At 41.5% G+C, this 18232-nt stretch overlaps 1 protein-coding gene across 1 annotated transcript; it reads left to right on the forward strand.

Annotated features, from left to right (window-relative positions):
- Positions 1-12446: 12446 nt before the first annotated feature.
- LOC103805542 (glutamate receptor ionotropic, NMDA 3A-like) lies at positions 12447-17398 on the forward strand. Its single transcript, XM_009078198.1, has 3 exons — positions 12447-12490; positions 13264-13337; positions 16736-17398. Exons 1-3 carry the CDS (start codon positions 12464-12466, stop codon positions 17070-17072), a joined length of 438 nt encoding a protein of 145 aa, XP_009076446.1. The 5' UTR covers positions 12447-12463; the 3' UTR covers positions 17073-17398.
- Positions 17399-18232: the final 834 nt, after the last annotated feature.

The following is an 18232-nucleotide window of genomic DNA, read 5'->3' on the forward strand; positions in this document are numbered from 1 at the left end:
TCCCGCTGTTTGGAACAGCGGGTGACATGAGTGGAGCAGAAGGTTTAACAATCACCCTTTTTACAGAAAGTTCCACTAATTGCTCTGCTGGCGATGGATAAACAGGCTTAACATACTCGCTCGGGGATGGGTATGAGGGAGGCTTATAATCTCTTGGGGACAGACATGAGGGAGACATGCCAGAGCTCCCTTCTTCTCCCCTCTTCCCTATACAGATTTTGCTTTTAGGGGGTACCTCATCCATCACCATGTCTCCATCTAAATCAATCGCTGACTCATCCCTGGAGACACTTTCTGATGTCTCTTCGCCCCCAATGACAAATTCCTGTTCTTTCTTATCTTACTTAGTTTTCCAGTCTTTTAAAGTTTCAAAAAACAGTCTCCACATTGTTGCTAAATCAGCAGCATGTTTATCTCCTCTGGACACCACATCCCACAGTTTCATTCCCACACTTTTCCACTCTGTTACACTAAAGGCAACACTCCTATCTGCAGGAAAGTCCTGAGATTTTGCCCACAGCAACACATGATGAAGGGCAAAGTCTGTTGTTTGAATACCCCTATGCTTCCAAAGGGATTTCCAGGTATTCAGTACATTCTGTTCTTCACCAGACAAATTATTCCCCATTCATTAAGTGTTCCCAGTGGCTCACCTTATTTAAGGTGTCAAGAAGATCAGGTCCGAACCAAGGCAGAACTCCACTGCTCTCAAGCTTCACTGGGCTCCATCTCTGCTGCACCTCATCCTGCAGCCCAAAAAGATTTATCATGTCTGATCCCAAATTCCATTAAATCACGTCGGGGTGTCTAGACATCGTGGTTGAGACAGACACGTGACACGTACTCCTATGATTGTTAAAAGGCAAAAGCCTTTATTTCTAATGCTCAACTTCTTTTATATTCTCTATTGCATAGCGTGTCCCATGTTTATTGGCTAATTTACATCATAAACAACTCATTATTGGCCAACCATAACTTGCACTCAGAGATGCTCAGATCCTGTCTTCACTTGTAACATTCTCCTTTTCTTGGCTTGCCCTCCTCTTTGCCAATGCTACAATTCTACATCATAAACATTATTGGCCAACCATAACTTGCACTCAGAGATGCTCAGATCCTGTCTTCACTTGTAACATTCTCCTTTTCTTGGCTTGCCCTCCTCTTTGCCAATGCTACAATTCTTCATGGGTACACGATGATTGGTTCAAAGTCAATGTCTGTGAGGCCCTCAGGCCAGCTGTTGGCTCCCACAGGCTATGTAGAGCACTCCTTTTTGCTATACCTCATCAGTGTCTCCGATTCAGAGATGCTCAGATCCTGTCTTCACTTGTAACATTCTCCTTTTCTTGGCTTGCCCTCCTCTTTGCCAATGCTACAATTCTTCATGGGTACACGATGATTGGTTCAAAGTCAATGTCTGTGAGGCCCTCAGGCCAGCTGTTGGCTCCCACAGGCTATGTAGAGCACTCCTTTTTGCTATACCTCATCAGTGTCTCCGATATGAATTCACATGAAAGACCTGAAAGCAATCAATTTTCTTCTTTTCTTTTTGCTGTCAGGGAAGATAGGCTCACAGAGAGCTGTTTGGGCTGCAGTAGGATTTGTATTTGTGCAGCTGCATGTTTCACCATGCACCTGCAACCTGATAGATCTTCCATTTCAGAAAGGTGCCCTCTACTGAAATAAGCCATCAGCTTCCACATCTTTGAATGAAGTAAATCAGATTTCAACATAGAAAAAAACCCAAATAAACCCCAAACTACATGATTTTGCATAACTGGACTTCATATCACCCAATTACAAAACAAATATGATGAAAATGGTGATATTCATGAGTCCTAGCTGTGCCTTCTCTTAAACAGATTGTTTCAATGTTATCAAATATATTCAGATGGAAATACAGGCACAATGTAAAAAACTCAGCAGCAAGGGGGACTATCGTGTTGTAGGTACACTTAACACCACATCATTCATTGAAAAACAAACCACTGTCATGGCAAATCTACCAGTTGTGTACTTGTAGGGCTTTCTTCCTTTCTTCCTGTGTTGTTGTGGGGACTTGTTTAGGAAACAAGTCTGAAATTCTAAACCTAACAACAAAATCCACAGTGGCCTAGAAAGGAATCTCTGCAGGCAGCTGGCAGGGCATCTCTGCTTTCAACTGCACATCTTCCAGGCATGAATTGTATTTGCTTAGAATTTCTAAAGTCAAACCCCAGGTTCTGCAAATAGAAATACTATATTCATAGTTACTGAATCAATTTTTGCTTACACTAAGTCCTTTACCAGCACCTGGAAGTGGTAAAAACAACACAGTGGCAAAAAATTGTTTTTATTATTACCTGAAGGTCCCTGTCACTGCCAGAGCAGAAGTGCATGAACTGAAGGCATAGCCCCTGGGTTTTAAACTGCTGTGTGATAACAATGTAGACTGCTCCCATACACATTTACATACATACAGCCCCCATCAGAAAATGTGTAGGAAGAAGAAGTCACATCTGACAGTCACAGTCACATCACACAGTCACATCCATTGCTCTAACAATGTAAAGGGATCACAGAATGGTTTATGTGGCTTTGAGGCCCTTTTCCATTGCTAAAACAAGATAAAAAAGAAGAACCTATGGCAAGGGCATGGAAAAATCTAGAGACGGCAGATTTATTCATCCATCTGTACCTCCATTTTAAGTTTTTTAACCTCCTGTTTTGCATACTACTTTTGTGGCCTTAATGATTTCGAATTTGCATATCCTGTGACTTCATTTTGCACAGCAAAAGGGCTTGTCTCAGCATTCTCAGTCCACAGTAAGCCAGCATCCAGGTATAAATTGTCTGGCTGAAACAGAATGCCAACTTGACCTGCCATGCTGTTAAATGATAGCTGAAATGAACATACTTCAGCAAAAAGCAAACAAAAGAGATGATTGTACTGGTTTTCCTTCTAGGATATGGCATCGGTCTTCCCCCCAACTCTCCGCTCACCTCAAACATCTCTGAACTGATAAGCCAGTACAAATCCCATGGTTTCATGGATGTTCTGCATGACAAATGGTACAAAGTTGTTCCATGTGGGAAAAGAAGCTTTGCTGTCACAGAGGTAAGCGATGAACTTGGGTCACATAAGTGAGGGTTTGTTCAAGCTGACAATTACTTCCTCTCACTCCTAATGTGCAGGGGACATACCCACACAACAGAGATGGGTGGCAGCTGAAGGGAAGCATGAGGCTTTGAAAGCAAGAGCTGCTGCTAACCCTGACAGCAGTCAAATCAGAGCATGAGACAAGTATCAGCAGGACTGTGCTGCTAAGTTAGATGTGCAGTGCATGCATCAGCGAGCTCTTCTGGAGATAAACAGGGCATTAAAAAACATGATCTGGCACACTGCATAGCAAACCTATCTGAGTCCACTCAACTATGTATCTAATACCATCCACAGAGAGAAGGGGAATTCAGTACATCCAAAATTTCTAATGCACTCAGATTGCTTCCTAACATGAGTGGCAGCTACTTGCACCAAAGATAGGATTTCAGCCTAGAAATGATCCTCTAAGATACCATCCTAAGAACAGAAAGGAAGTAGGTCTCAAGTCTGCATTGATCTACAAGAAATGGAAGTAAATCTCTATGGATTTACATCCTGACTTCAAATCAGAGGAGTCATGCCAGCTTGTGGCAGCTGCAAATGTAGGCCATTATTTATGAAAAAAAGATGACTCTTATTAGAATAGTATTTTTTTGTCAAATATCCTAGGCTGCCAATAAAAAAATAATAAAGTACTGAGGAATCAAAAGCTCCAGCAATATTTGAAGCTTAAAGCATATACTTTTAGCTCAAGGTCTTCCAAAAGAGGTAGGTTATGCATTCTCACTGGTACAAAACACAGGGCCAGAAGTCTGCTATCTGCTTCTCAGAGTGTTCAGCCAAATGCCAGACAAACACTATGTCTCCCCCAAGGAAGTGGTAGCACAACCATTCTCCCATAAAAGAGAAGCCCAGTTTCCTGGGGCTCTGACTCCCAATTTCCAAAGGTCACCCGAGCATCTTGTCTGCAAATGTCTGAATCTTTATTTGGTGTTTTTAATACATAGATTGTTGAGGTATTTTTGTACTTCTTACTACATTTTTTACTTTTTTGTTACAATTGGTCAATATGAAATAAACTATATTTTAACATCAGACGTCATAGAAGAAAATTCAATTTATTTTTATTCAGCCTTTCCAAATTTTTCTTTCTTTTTTTTGTGATTAATTAAATACAAGAAAGCATTCTAAATAAAAGTGTGTATTCACTGCTCTTTCTGATTTAGCTTATCTGAAGATTATATTATCATCTAACAAGGGAATAGTCTTTTTAAAATAGCTGACATATCTCTTCCTGACAAGCACTTCATTCAATGACCTCTTGTTCCTCTACATCTTAACACAATCTCTTGAATTAAATGTCAGGAAAATTGCCAGATGGTAAAGGTATTAATTAGCACAACTATCTTAAGCCCCAAAACTCTTACAGCAGAGAAAACTTACCTTCCTCCTAGTAATTCTCTAGTGATGAGACATGAGGAGATTTCTCTGATCACAAGAGTCTTACTCCAGAAGCAGTATCCAGAGCTGTATACTATATATTCCTAGAGAAATAGCTAAGAAATAGAATCAGTTCTAAGCAACTTCCAGTTACAAATACAGTTTTTATTAGTACTATTTTTCTTCCTGAATATATGTTTACTCCTTTAAGCTAGTGGTCTCTAGAGTTGGGTGCATACAGGCCCTGCGGGTAACTGAGATAATCCACTGGGCTACCAGAATAAAGTATTAGAACAAGTGGGGGTTTGTGCTGAAAAAGTTAGTGATCGAGGTACATGATCAAAAAAAGTTTGGAGACTACCTCTCTAAACCTTGAGTTCTCAAGACTGTGTCTAGAACCAGAAACTTTTCTTCTGCCATTGCAAATACTGTAGTACAGAAAATCAGCCCTGGCTAGGCAAACTGCAGAAAGCATATTACAAAACCAAATGGATTTGTGTTTTTTGTGAAAAGTAAACACAAGCAAAGAGAGAATAAACCTTGTATTCAATCTGGAGAGAAAAAAATCTTATAGGCAGCACATCATTTTTGAAATTAATCTTCTGAATGCCCTTTGCAATTTAAAAGGAAAGACCATACCATTTTCCTGCACAGCTATGGCTAGTACATTATCTCTGAGGAAAACACACTTTTTTCACTTTCTTATGTTTCCATTAACTCCTTCACATTCAGTGATGCAATACTGGGTGTCACTATTTTCCAGGAAAGCCTTAAACTGCCCTGTGTTCATGGCATGGAAAAACGGTGTGATGTAGACTGAGACTAGGAGATTTGTAGTCTCTTCAACCTGAGAAACCAATAAGGATGAGCCTAAAAGTGCAGATGTCAGAAGTGCTTTGACTCTGCAGTTTTATATGAACCTCTTTAGCAAAACCACTTACTCAACACATCCTACTGTGGCCAGCACCCATTCATAGGGGATGCAGCTAACTTAGACTTGGAATGAATTGCTGCAGTGAATTGCATCTTACGCTCTCTACTACAAGTAATTATTGGTAGCAGTGGCTGTTCATGTTGAGTGCTAGTCATTAGCACTATTACTTGAGTACTCTTGATTTAAAATTGTCATACTCTAGTTTCAAAGGAATTCCTTTGAGGTAAAATTGCTAGGTCCCTACTCAGGGCAGAGCATGATGCAGGAGGGAAGAGAGATTGGCAGAGTTATATTTGCACATATTACATCTGGAAACAATCAGTGTAATTTTTCTTTGCTTTGTGTACAGTACTTAGCACTTCCTCTGCCCTACTGTTACTCTCACCAATGGCTCTCCAGAAAGGTGGTTGTTACAGTGAGGGTGGAAAAACACTGGCATAGGCTGCCCAGGGAAGTGGTTGATGTCCAATCATAGAATCATAGAACCTACCAGGTTGGAAGAGACCTCAAAGATCATCGAGTCCAACCCTACTGTCATTACTAGACCAAGGCACTAAGTGCCATATCTAGTCTTACCTTGAAAACTTCCAGGGATGGTGAATCCACCACCTCCCTGGGCAGCCCATTCCCTGGAAACATTCAAGGTCAGGTTGGATGGAGCTCTGAGCAGCCTGATCTAGTTGTTCATGACAGGGCAGTGGGACAACATGGCCTTTAAAGGTTCCTTCCAGCCCCAACCAGTCTATGATTCTATGATTTCTGGGAACAAAAAATGCAGTAAATTGTTAGCTTTGCAGCTTTCTGCTCATGGCAGTGAAGCAGCTGTGGCACTAGGCCAGTGTGACAGCAGGCAGGGGGGATGGCCTGAACAGGCAAGTTGCCTGCAGTTAGCAGTGGGTTTGGCGGTTCAGGCCAGGCAGTAATGACCAGAGCAGGGTGTTTAGGGGATGACCTGGCACACTGTCATTCCTCAAGAGAGTACAAAAAAGAAGAGCCCTTCCTGGTCCAGGGAGTAGTCAGGCTTTGGGAAAAGCTAACTGTACATACTGTTTCATAGCTTTTAAGCTACATTTTTAAAAATGTTGTTGAAACTGTCTTCTATTTCACTTGAAAGGATTATGTATTCTTTATATTTTCAATTGTCACAGGACAACCGGAGCTCTAGAAGTTAGACTGATGTGCACATTGACAGACAGCTCAGTCCAGTAACAACCAACACATGGGAAAACTATATATTGCTACATAATGTTATCTTAACTATTAATATCAGCAACGTACTGATGCTTTACACAAACAATATCTAACCTGACAATTACAATAACAATATACAGAAACACACAAACAATGGCAGTCACTTAGTTTGGCAAAGACCTCTAAGATCTTTGAGTTCAGCCATTAACCCAGTATTACCAAACCCACTGCTAAACTGTGTTCCTAAGTGCCATATCTATATATCTTCTAAATCCCTGCAGGTATGGTGACCTATCCTCTTTTCATCTCTCATCAGTGGTGGGATCCATTGATGGCTCTTCCCTGAAGTCTTGGAAGGAACTTGCTCAAACCCATCTCATGAATTGGTGATCTTTGGCTTCTCTTCACACCAGAGGCACAATCAGACCATGCCTCATTCATCTTGACATTATTTTATCCAGTTGTCATCCAGCAAATTGAGCCTTTCTGCTCTACATTTTGCCTGGTCCCCTTAGAGGTCATCCATTAGTTTCCTTTTTTGTTACATCCATCACCTGACAACTCAACAATGACTTTTCCAGCCATTACTTGAAGCTCTGGTTTATGTTTGTCCCTGGTGCCCTGCAGGTGTCAAGGGAAGGCCATGCAAACCCCTGCACAAAGAAAACAAACTGTTCTGTGCTCATAAATAGCAGCTGCCTGTCAGTCACCTTTCATGGTACCTTGTTACCAGAGCATGAAAAGCAAACACAAAAAGCAGGACAATTTTCTCAGTTTGCACATGTGCTGTCTGGGGAAGAGAGCTAGCCCTTGCCCACTGGAGGCCTAGGAATGTTATGGGTGTCACAGAGTGACAGATGTTGCATTGTAAATGCACATCGGGTTGTGGGAACAGTGACTTCTGGACTTGCACTGTGGACAAAAATACTTTGCACAATGGTTCTGTAGTAGGGTTAGATGAGTATTGGATCTGACAACAAGGGTCAGGGGACGCATGTTTTGAGTCTCCTGGAAATGAGTAACTGATTTAGATTCATCTGTCGAAGCGAAGCAAAAATAAAATAAAGTTGACTATCCAAGGAGAAACTGACAGGGTTTGGAAAATTGATGAGTTGAAAGAAAGAACAAACATTTATTAAAAAAGGGAGTATTTTTCCAGTTGTATGCAAAAGTCCTCGCAAGAAGAAGGAAAAGGAACTTGTCTTGCTAATGCAAGACAATGACTTACAGTAACTTGAAATTTAGCCCTTGAAACCCTAAATCTGTGGTCACTGGTCTTTGCTAAGGATCATCTCCCTAAAGAGATAAAATATATATAATTTCGATGCTGCCACTTCTTTGTGAGCACAGAAAGCCGTAAGGATGAAAATTAAGAAAAAAATAACAGTCTCTCTGCAGCTATGAGAAATGCCACAATACCAAGAGAGGGATATGTTTTAATACTGCTTAATTACCTAAATAGAAGCTTAAGCATTGGGTAGGATTTTGCAAGCCTACTGAGGTGCATGAATGAGTTTAGAAGTCTGCCTTTCATACCGATTTATTCCTACTAAAGCTGGAAATAATTCTGTTTTCATAGAGGTGCTGCAAAATTTAACTTTCTTATGTGAGCAAAGCTGTTTAAACCCTTATGGGGAAAATGCAATCCCAAAAGAAAACATCATTGCTAATACACATCATACCCCTCTTTAGGGTTTGGGGTCAGCAGTTCATAGCACCAATGTCTGTGCTGTGCTGCCACCCTGCAGAAAATAAACCAAAAATCTTTACAGCTTCTAATTAGTCAAACGGGGACCACAAGTCTATTTGATGGTTCATTCACTACAACCAGGGAGAGTAAAGCATCTACAGTCTTTGTAGTACGGAGCAAACCAAGAGTTTTTACTGTGAAAACAAATTATGAAGTCACTGAGTGGGGTTTTTTTTCCTCTTGCTTCTATTCAGGGCTCAAAGAAAAAGCATATAACTACAGTGGAGACAGCAGGAAATGTTTAGGTAGCAATTGCAGACATTGGTTGATAAATCAGAAAAGTCTCTCCAAGGATATATATAAAAAAGCAGATAACTCCACTTCTGTTCTTGTGTTTGTTGGTTTCCAGAAACTGCCAATTTCCCAATTTGCAAGTGGGAAACGACTTAGAGGCTGTTGCCACTGTAGTGCTTAGCACCCATTAGCTGTAATCATCACAGGATTGACTATGGCTGCTTATTGCCTCAGAACTACCACATGGGCATAATTGCGTTCCTTCTCCTAAAATGCAGGGAGCCACTGACTGAATTTGTGATTACAAAGTTGGAGCAAGGACTGTATTTTAATCCTGGTCTAATACACTATACACTACATTCAGGGCTTCTATTCCTTAAAAAAAAAAAAAAAAGAAAAGAAAAAGAAATTAACACATTGCAGTAGAGAAAATAGTCATGTTTTTTTCTGTTGCCAACACACAGAGACACACACATACACACACACTCCCCTGACCCCTACCACTTCAGCAGAGGGGAAAGCAGTGATGCAGAGAATCCAGTTTATTACTGCTCTTTCCACCATATATGCTGTTTAGGTACATATACAGAATATATGCACCTAAAAATGCATAAACAAACTAAAAAATAAGTAGTAGGGTTTGCTGCTCTGTGACCATGAAGCAATGAAAATGACAGGTGCCTCTATTAGATGTTTCCCTTTATGATTTAACACGCCTGTGTGTACAGTAATTATGAACAGGTGATAAATAGCTGTTTTACAATGGTATGTAAATGTGCTGATGGCTATAAAAAAATCACTCCATACACCATAAGACACACTGTGCTAATTATTTCTCACCTACCTTGTTTTCCCACTTCATTTAGCCTCAAAAATTTTCCTCTCCTGTGCAGCCTGGATCAGGCAGCTCTTTCAATGCATTATCATCTTTATTGCTGGATGAAATATTACTGATGCTTTGTTTTGGCATTGCCTTTCCTAGGAAGAGATGTCTTGTTTGGGACAATTTCAGAAGCTATCCATTACAAGTGAAAAATGGATCTGAGATGACAGTGCTGGAATTTCTTTCACCTGTTTCCAGGGAAGGTAGAAAACAATTCTGCAGAGCTGACAGGACAGGGAGCCAGACCCTCATCAGCATAAATCAGAGAGGCTTTAGTGAAGACAACAGAGTTATTTCTCATGTGGAGCTGGCCAAATGTTCTCTCTGCAGCAGTGCTGAAATGGCATCAAACACTGACCTCAGACTGGAAGAGACATCTCAATGTGCAGTAATCCCCACTGCAATAGGGATTTTTTATATTATTTTAAATGGCTATAGAGAAACCTAGTTCCTATTCTCAGAGCAAAATAAATGCTCCCTACCATACAGCAACCAAACACTAGCAGGATCTCTCCTGCCTTTGTGGACTTATGCATTACTCCTCAGGTAGTTAGGCAGAAGGGTCTTCACCTAGTTGAGTCACAGGCTCTGCCACTGAGGGAGCTTATGGCAATAACCACCAGAGGCTTCCTCTGTGTGACACCAAACAGCTGGAGCCTGGGAGCATCTATAGATAGGTGTGTTTGCCAGATGACTGAGCAAATATATTCCTTTTTAATTATTGTTCTGCTTATTCTTATATTTACTGTAATTATGCACCTCTGAGTTGCTACATACTTGTCCTTGAACATCCTTTTTGGGAAGCAAGTGATTTGCATTAGAGCTTCTTGGAGAATAGGCAGCAGCATGTTGAACTAGTCTGTTCAGCTTGTGTGGATAGCAGGTTTGTTGCTTCTTACAGCTACTTATATGTGTGCTGAATTCCAAAATGGGTCATATTGAGGTCTCAGGTATAAAGACCTCTGAGAAACAGGTCAGCCATGAGACCTCATTCTGATTTTATGCTACGTGGGCTAAAAGTTGGCCTTCACTGCTAGTTAAACAGGTAACACACACCTCCAGTCAAAGACTTTGTTTTCTGAGTGGTTTAATCCATTACCACCTGTAATTTTTGTATCACACTCCTGTTCTCCAAACTGGAAGGACAAAGCTGGGGACAGCAGGCTCTTGTCAATAAGAAATTCTGATGTGGAGAGGGAAGTTTTGCTTTGAGGTTGAACTGATACAGTGTCAGCATTAGAAAACCCTTATGCCAAGACTCTGACACACTTCTACCCCTGAGCCACTTGATCGTGGTTTTTCATTTTCCTTTCCAGGCTGTACTAAGTTTCTGTAGAAATTACTTTACACCTCCATTATAGCCTTCAACAGCCTTGAAGTGTTTATTCACTCGTACAAAAATTCTCTTCCCAAAAGTCCTGCTTGGTGTGCTTTGGGGCAAGCAGGTGGATTTTGGCAGAAAAGCCCCAAAATAAGAGGTCATTGCCAGTGCCACATGCAGAAGTTCTCACTCTCCTACATTGCTGAAGCTCTGTTCTTGTAAAAGCCCTGTGATATGCTATCTCATGTCATTGTGTTTTAAAGAACAGAAATCAAATATGCAAACCAGATGCGAGAAATAGTGCTCACAATCACCCAACAAAAGTACACAAAGGGACTTACAAGCCCACAGAGTCAGTGGACTTGCCAACTCTTTGGCTTAAAATGAATTCACAGCAAGACTTCACAAATATTCTGTGATTTATCTTTGGCCTAAAGTCAGTTTCTCTTTCTGGACTACACAGATAGTTGTAATAATAAACAATCCCCTCTACCACCCACCCAGCAAATGAACACAAGGAACACAACAGGTCAGTTGTCTGGGGTAAAGCATCTCAGGTACCATCTTCTAACACACAACCTCACCCAACCTGATTTTTCTGACTTGGAGAATAACATTGTTTAATAGGAAGACACAAATAGAATTTGCATTCTTGGAAGTACTTCCATAGTAGTCTGTGGGCAGCAATTACTAGCAAGAGATTTTAATTACTGATGAACTCATAACTTAGTTATGGAGACATGAGAATAAAGGTAGTAAGAGTATACATAACATGCAAACCTGACCTATCCATTGCTGTGCAGGTGTTTGTGGTACAGATCGCTGCTGTAAATGGTTTCTTGGTGTTCAAACATGATTAATGCCAATACGGCACTCAAAATAATTAAAGGGTATGAAAAGGGTGGGCCAGCAAAAAAAGATGGGAGTGTTCCTGTTTTGTATAGTTGCAGTCAGGATTCCTAACAAACACCATTTCAGTCCTGTTAATGTAGGGAGTAGAGAGGTACAGTGTTTGTGCTACTTACTGCACAACATTTACTCCATGACCCTCCATCAAGGGTAAAGCACAAAAAGGGAAAGTTAATGATCAGTTCCCAGAAAATACAGTCAGACTAAGCTCCTTGCTGATGGAAAACTCACTCTACAGTTCATTGACTGTATCCTGTCAAGCAGTATTTGCTTTTACAAATGCAAAGACACCACAACTATTGGATTTTGTAGATGTTTAGCGCTTCATCTTATTAGGGAAATTGCACAAATTCCCTGGTGTCTGGCTGATTCTCTTCCCATGACAAGTCCTTTGCTTTGACTGAATACTGAACTTTCTACAGCACAGAAAGGCTTTGCTGTAAACTGTACCCAGAATATTCTGCATCATTTCACCACTGTGTTTTCAGTTACACCAGATTTCCAAATGAGAAAACCAAATCATCTGTTAAAATACACTAACAGCCTACTGCATTAACTTCCCCTTCTGATTTTATTCACAGACACTGCAAATGGGCATCAAACATTTTTCAGGGCTCTTTGTAATGCTGTGCATTGGGTTCGGTTTGTCCATTCTCACTACCATTGGGGAACACATCATGTACAGACTGGTCCTGCCACGAATCAAGAAGAAATCCAAGATGAAGTACTGGCTCCATACAAGTCAGGTACGTGTTCAGTAGTGACCCTGTGAAAGTTATGTGGATGATGAGGAAAGCCTGGACAAGAACAAAGTATAAAAGGCTGTAAGAGTACTGGTGATTGGCATCTGAAGTGTGGCAGGAGGTTCTGGAATTTTGAGAAGCTTCCCTAATGATGGAATGGGAAGCACAGAGGAAACAGTTCAAGTATTCACAGTTGCAAAGCTTACAGAGGGACCTTTCCCTTTCCACTTGTAAACTTACAGCTCTTTTGGGTGCCAGAACCAACAGTATTATCCTGAAATGGCTAACCAGAACATTTTGTGTCCCTGTTGCAGGCTCCCAAACTTTTGCTGCAAGCAGAAGTGCTGGTTAACCTCCTTCATTATTCTAAAGAAACTAATGGGACAAAATGGCTCTAGGTGTTTGCTCTAAAGGAATATGTTACTTTACAGCAAAAGACATAAAAGGGAAGAACTCCTGTTGCATAAAGCAGCACAGCAGATGAAATCTTTTAGAACACAATATAGTTTGTCATGATACATCTTTTTTAATGAGTAATTCTAACACCAAGGATTGTTTGCAAACTATTCATCAACCTTGCAGATTGCCCTTCCTTGGGAAACTATAGGAAAATAAATCTGTTGCAATGATAAAGCACAGATAATGCTTGTATCCTTCAATTTTCAAAATAATTTATGCTTAAGTTCATCCATCACACAAAGCCCAAATTGTTTACCTATTTGTGGAGCTATTCTTAATCTTGCATTTACTAATTTATTTTCTTCTTTTCCCTCTAGAGATTACATCGTGCTCTGAACAGTTCGTTTATTGAGGAAAAACGTCAGGCTAACAAAAAACGAGCAGAAAAGAGGTAGGAAGTTTGGCATGCCATAAAACGCAAATCACACAAATTGCTTCAAAATTATGTATGTCATGTCTAGATATCTAGTCATGGATCTAAGACACCCCAAAGATAATAGAATCCAAGAAAAAAAGTAAACAATGTAGAAACGACAAGGAAGGGAGGCAGAAATGAATTAATTGTTTCTGGCAGAAAGCACTGAACCTAGAAATTTTGTTGTTTCACCATTCTGTATACAGCTAATTAAAGCACTTGCATTTTGAAGGCAGGCTCTGTGTCCACTGGCCTTGTGTGTAGGTAATTACTCACCTACTAAAGCACTGGCAGGCAATTAGGGCCCTATGAGATAGCTTTACAGTGAATGAGAGATCAGGCACTAATGTGTTAGAAACTATTTCAGCTTTTTAATTTGTTAGAATGAGTAATAAGGAAGCTGAGAAGAGGAAAATGCAGTCCTTTCAGAAACTCTTGTTGGAGAAAAAAAGTAGGTAACAACCTTGCCTTGTTTTCATAGCCTGTATCTTCTGAAGGCATGCTGTTTAAACTATGCATTTGCTCAGTAACTCAAAACTCTTCGCGCACTTTATAAGGACACAAGCAGCAATATTGCTTTTCTACAGAAAAGTTCAGCCAAGGACTATAGAAAACAAAAAGTCTTCCAGGCTGTTTCTAGGTGTTTGAGTTTCAGTCATGTCACAGATGTAAATGTATGTTGTGTTTATTTTTCATTCCTGCACTAATGTCAGCAAATTTAAGAAGCATCTTTAAGCTCTTAGACTGTCTTTATGCACTCAAGTATATAAAAGTGCATGCAATTTATTTCCTCTGTTCATTCCTTCATCTTACAGCCCCCAAAACCATACAGTATGGCACCTCCTTGCACACTCCTCACTTTTGATCTGTGAACAGCAGTATCAGGTGGTGCAAAACCTTGTCCTGCAGCCTCCTTGCTGGTTGGAAGCATTCCCACAACCTGAGGCACTAACTCAACCAGAGGAAGAATCTTCCAGAGGACAGGGCTCTCTGTATCCCTGATGACAGAAAAAGCACCAGCTGAGTTATTTGCCAGATATTCAGCAGTGCAAACATTTTGCAAGACAAGGAGATAGATGACCACAAGCCCCACAGAGAACAGCTTAGGAAAAGATCTCCACAAATACTCTTTCAACATGGAGATGTGCTGCTGTCCAGAAACTTGTGCTCACACAGCATTCACACCCACCCACATATTGCTCTTCTCATGATGAGCTGCTGTTTTCACAGAATTAGGATGCCTTTAACTCAAGACACTTAGTAATGTGGTGTCCAGCTTGTCCTGAACACTGGTGTGGCAAGGAACAACCCAGAGCTCTCAAATCAATCAAATTATAAGCACTTTCTTTTATTCCTGCTAAGGACCGAGGAACTATTAAAAGCACCAAGATACAAAAGACGTGGAAAGTGTTCGCATTGTGCTGCTGCTGTTATCCTCATGAAAGAAAATCCATTGGGTTTTTGGGGTTGTAACTTTCCAAAAACATTGAGAGTAGCCAAATGGTAAATGGTTTCATTCACTTGGTGAAACTTAAGTGTCAACTGTGGACTCTGGCCTTTGTTAAAATCACCTGCCCAGAGCCCCAGACAAAAGCATCACCGCCAGCAGAAGATATGTCAGCTACTAAAATTTTATCAAAGAGCTGTGATTTGATTTGTGAAAGAAAAACATATCAGACACTATGAATTAATTATAAAACTCTGACAAATATCACAAAAGCACAGAATATTCAGAGTTGGAAGGGACCCACAAGGATCATGAAGTCCAACTCCTGGTCCTGAGAATCACACCATGTGCCTGAGAGCATTGTCCAAACTCTTCTTGAACCCAGGCTTAGTGCTGTGGCAAGCTCCCTGGAGAGCTTGTTCCAGTGCTCAGCCACCCTCTGGGTGAAGAACCTTTTTCTAAAATCTAAGCTAAACCTCTCCCAGTACAGCTTCAGGCCATTCCCTCAGGTCCTGTCACTCGTCCTCAGAGAGAGATCAGTGCTGCCCCTCCACTGCCCTTCGTGAGGAAGTTGTATACTGCACTGTGGTCTCCCCTCAGTCTCCTTTTCTCCAGGCTGAACAGACCATGTGACCTCAGCTGCTCCTCATATGGCTTCTCATCAAAACAAAGGGTTACAACTTCTCTGAGACACGTCTGCTCCAAGGCAAGCTGATTGCACTGGCTGCCCAGGATGCTGGGGGCCATGGGCTCTGCAGAACTACATAGCAGAGGGGCAGCCTTAGGCACCACAGCCCCTTGTCAGTGGTGGGTTTTTTATCTAGACCTCTGCCTACGACCTCTAAAGAAATTTCCACTTTCCAACTTCCTTCCCTGCAGGCAGGTCAGAAAAGTAATCTACACTCAGCTCTGGACTCCTCTTGAAACAAACTGTTTTCAGCAGTCCCAATCCAGAAACGTTAACCCCCTTCCTTAACCTGCCAGTTGGTAGCTCATGCTAATAGGCATTTTGTCCAAGGATACCCACAGAAGACCTCTAGGATGGAGCAGTTTTAAATGCAACTACTCCAGAGTTTGAACTTCAGTGTATAAAATGAATGCAGATCTATCCAAATGGTAAAGCAGGTAGGAAAGCTAAGCTACTCTCTCACAGCAGCAAACTGTGCTTCCTTAAGTTTCAGTTGAAGAGAGGAGGCCACAGGTTGTTCCTCTGTTTTACAAGGAACCCTGGGAAATGCCCTGGTTTGGGAGGGCAACAGAGTCAAGTTCCAAAAACAAAAAGAGGGAAAAAATTATCTGGAATGAAAATATTATGGAAATATTTTTTCAGAAAAGTACTGAAGTGCTTGAGAAAGGGGAGAAATTTCCATTTGGGAACTAAGACAAAAGTCTCTAAAAAGTCTGTGTTGTGTCAGGAAGCTTATGAGTGTACCTGCAAGGCTTGGATACAGCACACCGTCATATCCATCCACCAAAGCACAAGCAGCTACCCAATAAGACTTCAAGTCCAAAGGGCACATCTTCCCCTTCCCTTCTCCACACCAACTCTAGGCTGTGCTTTTCCTCCTCCATGGGAGCAAATGGCCAAGGCAGCAGAGGGATAAGGACTAAGGCTTTAAAAAAATTAGGGCATTGCAACCACAAAAGCTTTCAGGAAGCTTTGAAGGACTCACATTTTCCTGAGCTGGAGTTGAGAGGACTGTACAAAAACAAAGTTTGGGGGAAGCTGAATTTTAGTCATGTTCTAGTCTCTATTATGACTTAATCACTAAAATTTGGTCATTTCTATTTATGTTTTGTGCTTTGCAAGAAGGATAAAGGAATATTTATGTGCTGTATGTAACAGCAGCATCCTATTTTTCCAGTAGAATGGCTCACAGGGGAGAGCAAGCTTTGATGTTGTATTAACTCTCCTCTTTCTGTGCAGGTGCCATGTAGGGAACAGTCAACATGCAGTGTGGAATACAGCCAGCCTGGGCAACTGTCACAGGAAAAAGTACATCTGCACCGATGAAGGGCAGAATGAGGTGACAATTCGTCAGCATCAAGACATCCCTCTACCACAGGTGAGGAGGGAGACACCAGCTTCCCTAACCACCAATGGGAAAGCAGAGTCCCTCAATACTGCAAGAACCTCAGTGATGCAGGAGCTTACAGAGCTGGAGAAGCAGATCGAAATCATCAAGCAGGAGCTGCAACTTGCCATGGACAGGAAATCAGAACTAGAAGAGTATCAGAGGACAAACAGGACTGCAGAGCCCTAGGCCAAGACACCTGAGCCCTTCCCCCTTTCTTTCCTTTCTCCCCTTCCTCTGTAAAATTTGTAACACACTTTTGTAACGTCAGAAAGAGGTGAGAAAATAAAGCAGGCAATACACTTTTCATGAGAGCAGAACTGCAGCAGCCCACAGCCACTGCCACCCTCCTGAGTCCTTCTCCTTTCATAACAAGTTCCTCATTCTCCTGGCAAGCACCAGCTATTCCCAAGGACCAGAGAGACAAGGAACATCCAAACAGCAGGAGTTCCTCATGCCTCTGTTGGACAGTACTGTGAGGTTCCCACTTATTTAGCCCTTTCTGTGCATTAATTCAAGAAAAAGGAAAAAAAAAAGAAAAAAGTGCTCATTGGAAGCATGTCCCTTGTTGGTACATTTTTGTTGTGTTATCTATGAGTCTAGTTTCTGTCCATGTGAAGGTTCCTTGTGGATGCCTTGTTATGCCAGGTGCTAGTTCTGCATTGGCAGTCCTTCCCCTCCTGGCACAGGCTGTGGTTTCACAAGATTAATTCTTGGTGGCAAACCCAGTACACACTATTCCCTCAGCTCTGTCAGCACAAATGCAGATGTGGGTGCCCCAAGACTGGTGAAGGAACTCACCCAGCTTAAAAATACCTTGGAAACAACCAAGCCATCACCTCTGTCTGCTCCTGAGCCCAGGAGCAGCTTCCACTCCCACCCAGAGAGAAGCCATGCAAACAGCTGCACTGGCAGATGTGACGGGATGGATTCGCAGTGGCTCAGAGCAAGAATGAGAGGAAGGACAAGTGGCAGTATTATAAAATCAGTATTTACCTCAAAAAGTAAAGTGTTTGCCAATGTGAAAAACTACTCCCTTAATATTCTGTCTTCAGTTGACAGTAAGGTTCTCTCTCACAGACAATGTGATGTGAAGGGGCTCTGGTCCCTGATGTAACTCAGACACCAAGCTCCTATCAAAGTCAAAGGGAGGCACTAAAGCCTCCCTGCAGATGGAGTTTTAGAGTTGTGGTTTCAAAGGCAATGTACCAAGTGGAGCTCCCTCCCATGTGGATAAGTAGAGGGGAACGAAGGGTAAGCTCTTCAGCACCTGAATAAATACTGCATCAACCCAACTGACTCTGTTTTTTTGAACAGGATTTCTATCAATTTCCAAACACTTCCCTACA

Source organism: Acanthisitta chloris, unplaced genomic scaffold, assembly GCF_000695815.1.
Source record: "Acanthisitta chloris isolate BGI_N310 unplaced genomic scaffold, ASM69581v1 scaffold29290, whole genome shotgun sequence".
In the NCBI taxonomy this organism is placed as follows: domain Eukaryota; kingdom Metazoa; phylum Chordata; class Aves; order Passeriformes; family Acanthisittidae; genus Acanthisitta; species Acanthisitta chloris.

Bases quoted from the DNA above. Each gene is read 5' to 3' on its own strand.
- LOC103805542 (XM_009078198.1), top strand. From the start codon at position 12,464: ATGAAGTACTGGCTCCATACAAGTCAG. The intron at 12,491-13,263 runs GTACGTGTTCAG...TTTTCCCTCTAG, and splicing joins ACTGGCTCCATACAAGTCAG to AGATTACATCGTGCTCTGAA. The intron at 13,338-16,735 runs GTAGGAAGTTTG...CTTTCTGTGCAG, and splicing joins AAAAAACGAGCAGAAAAGAG to GTGCCATGTAGGGAACAGTC.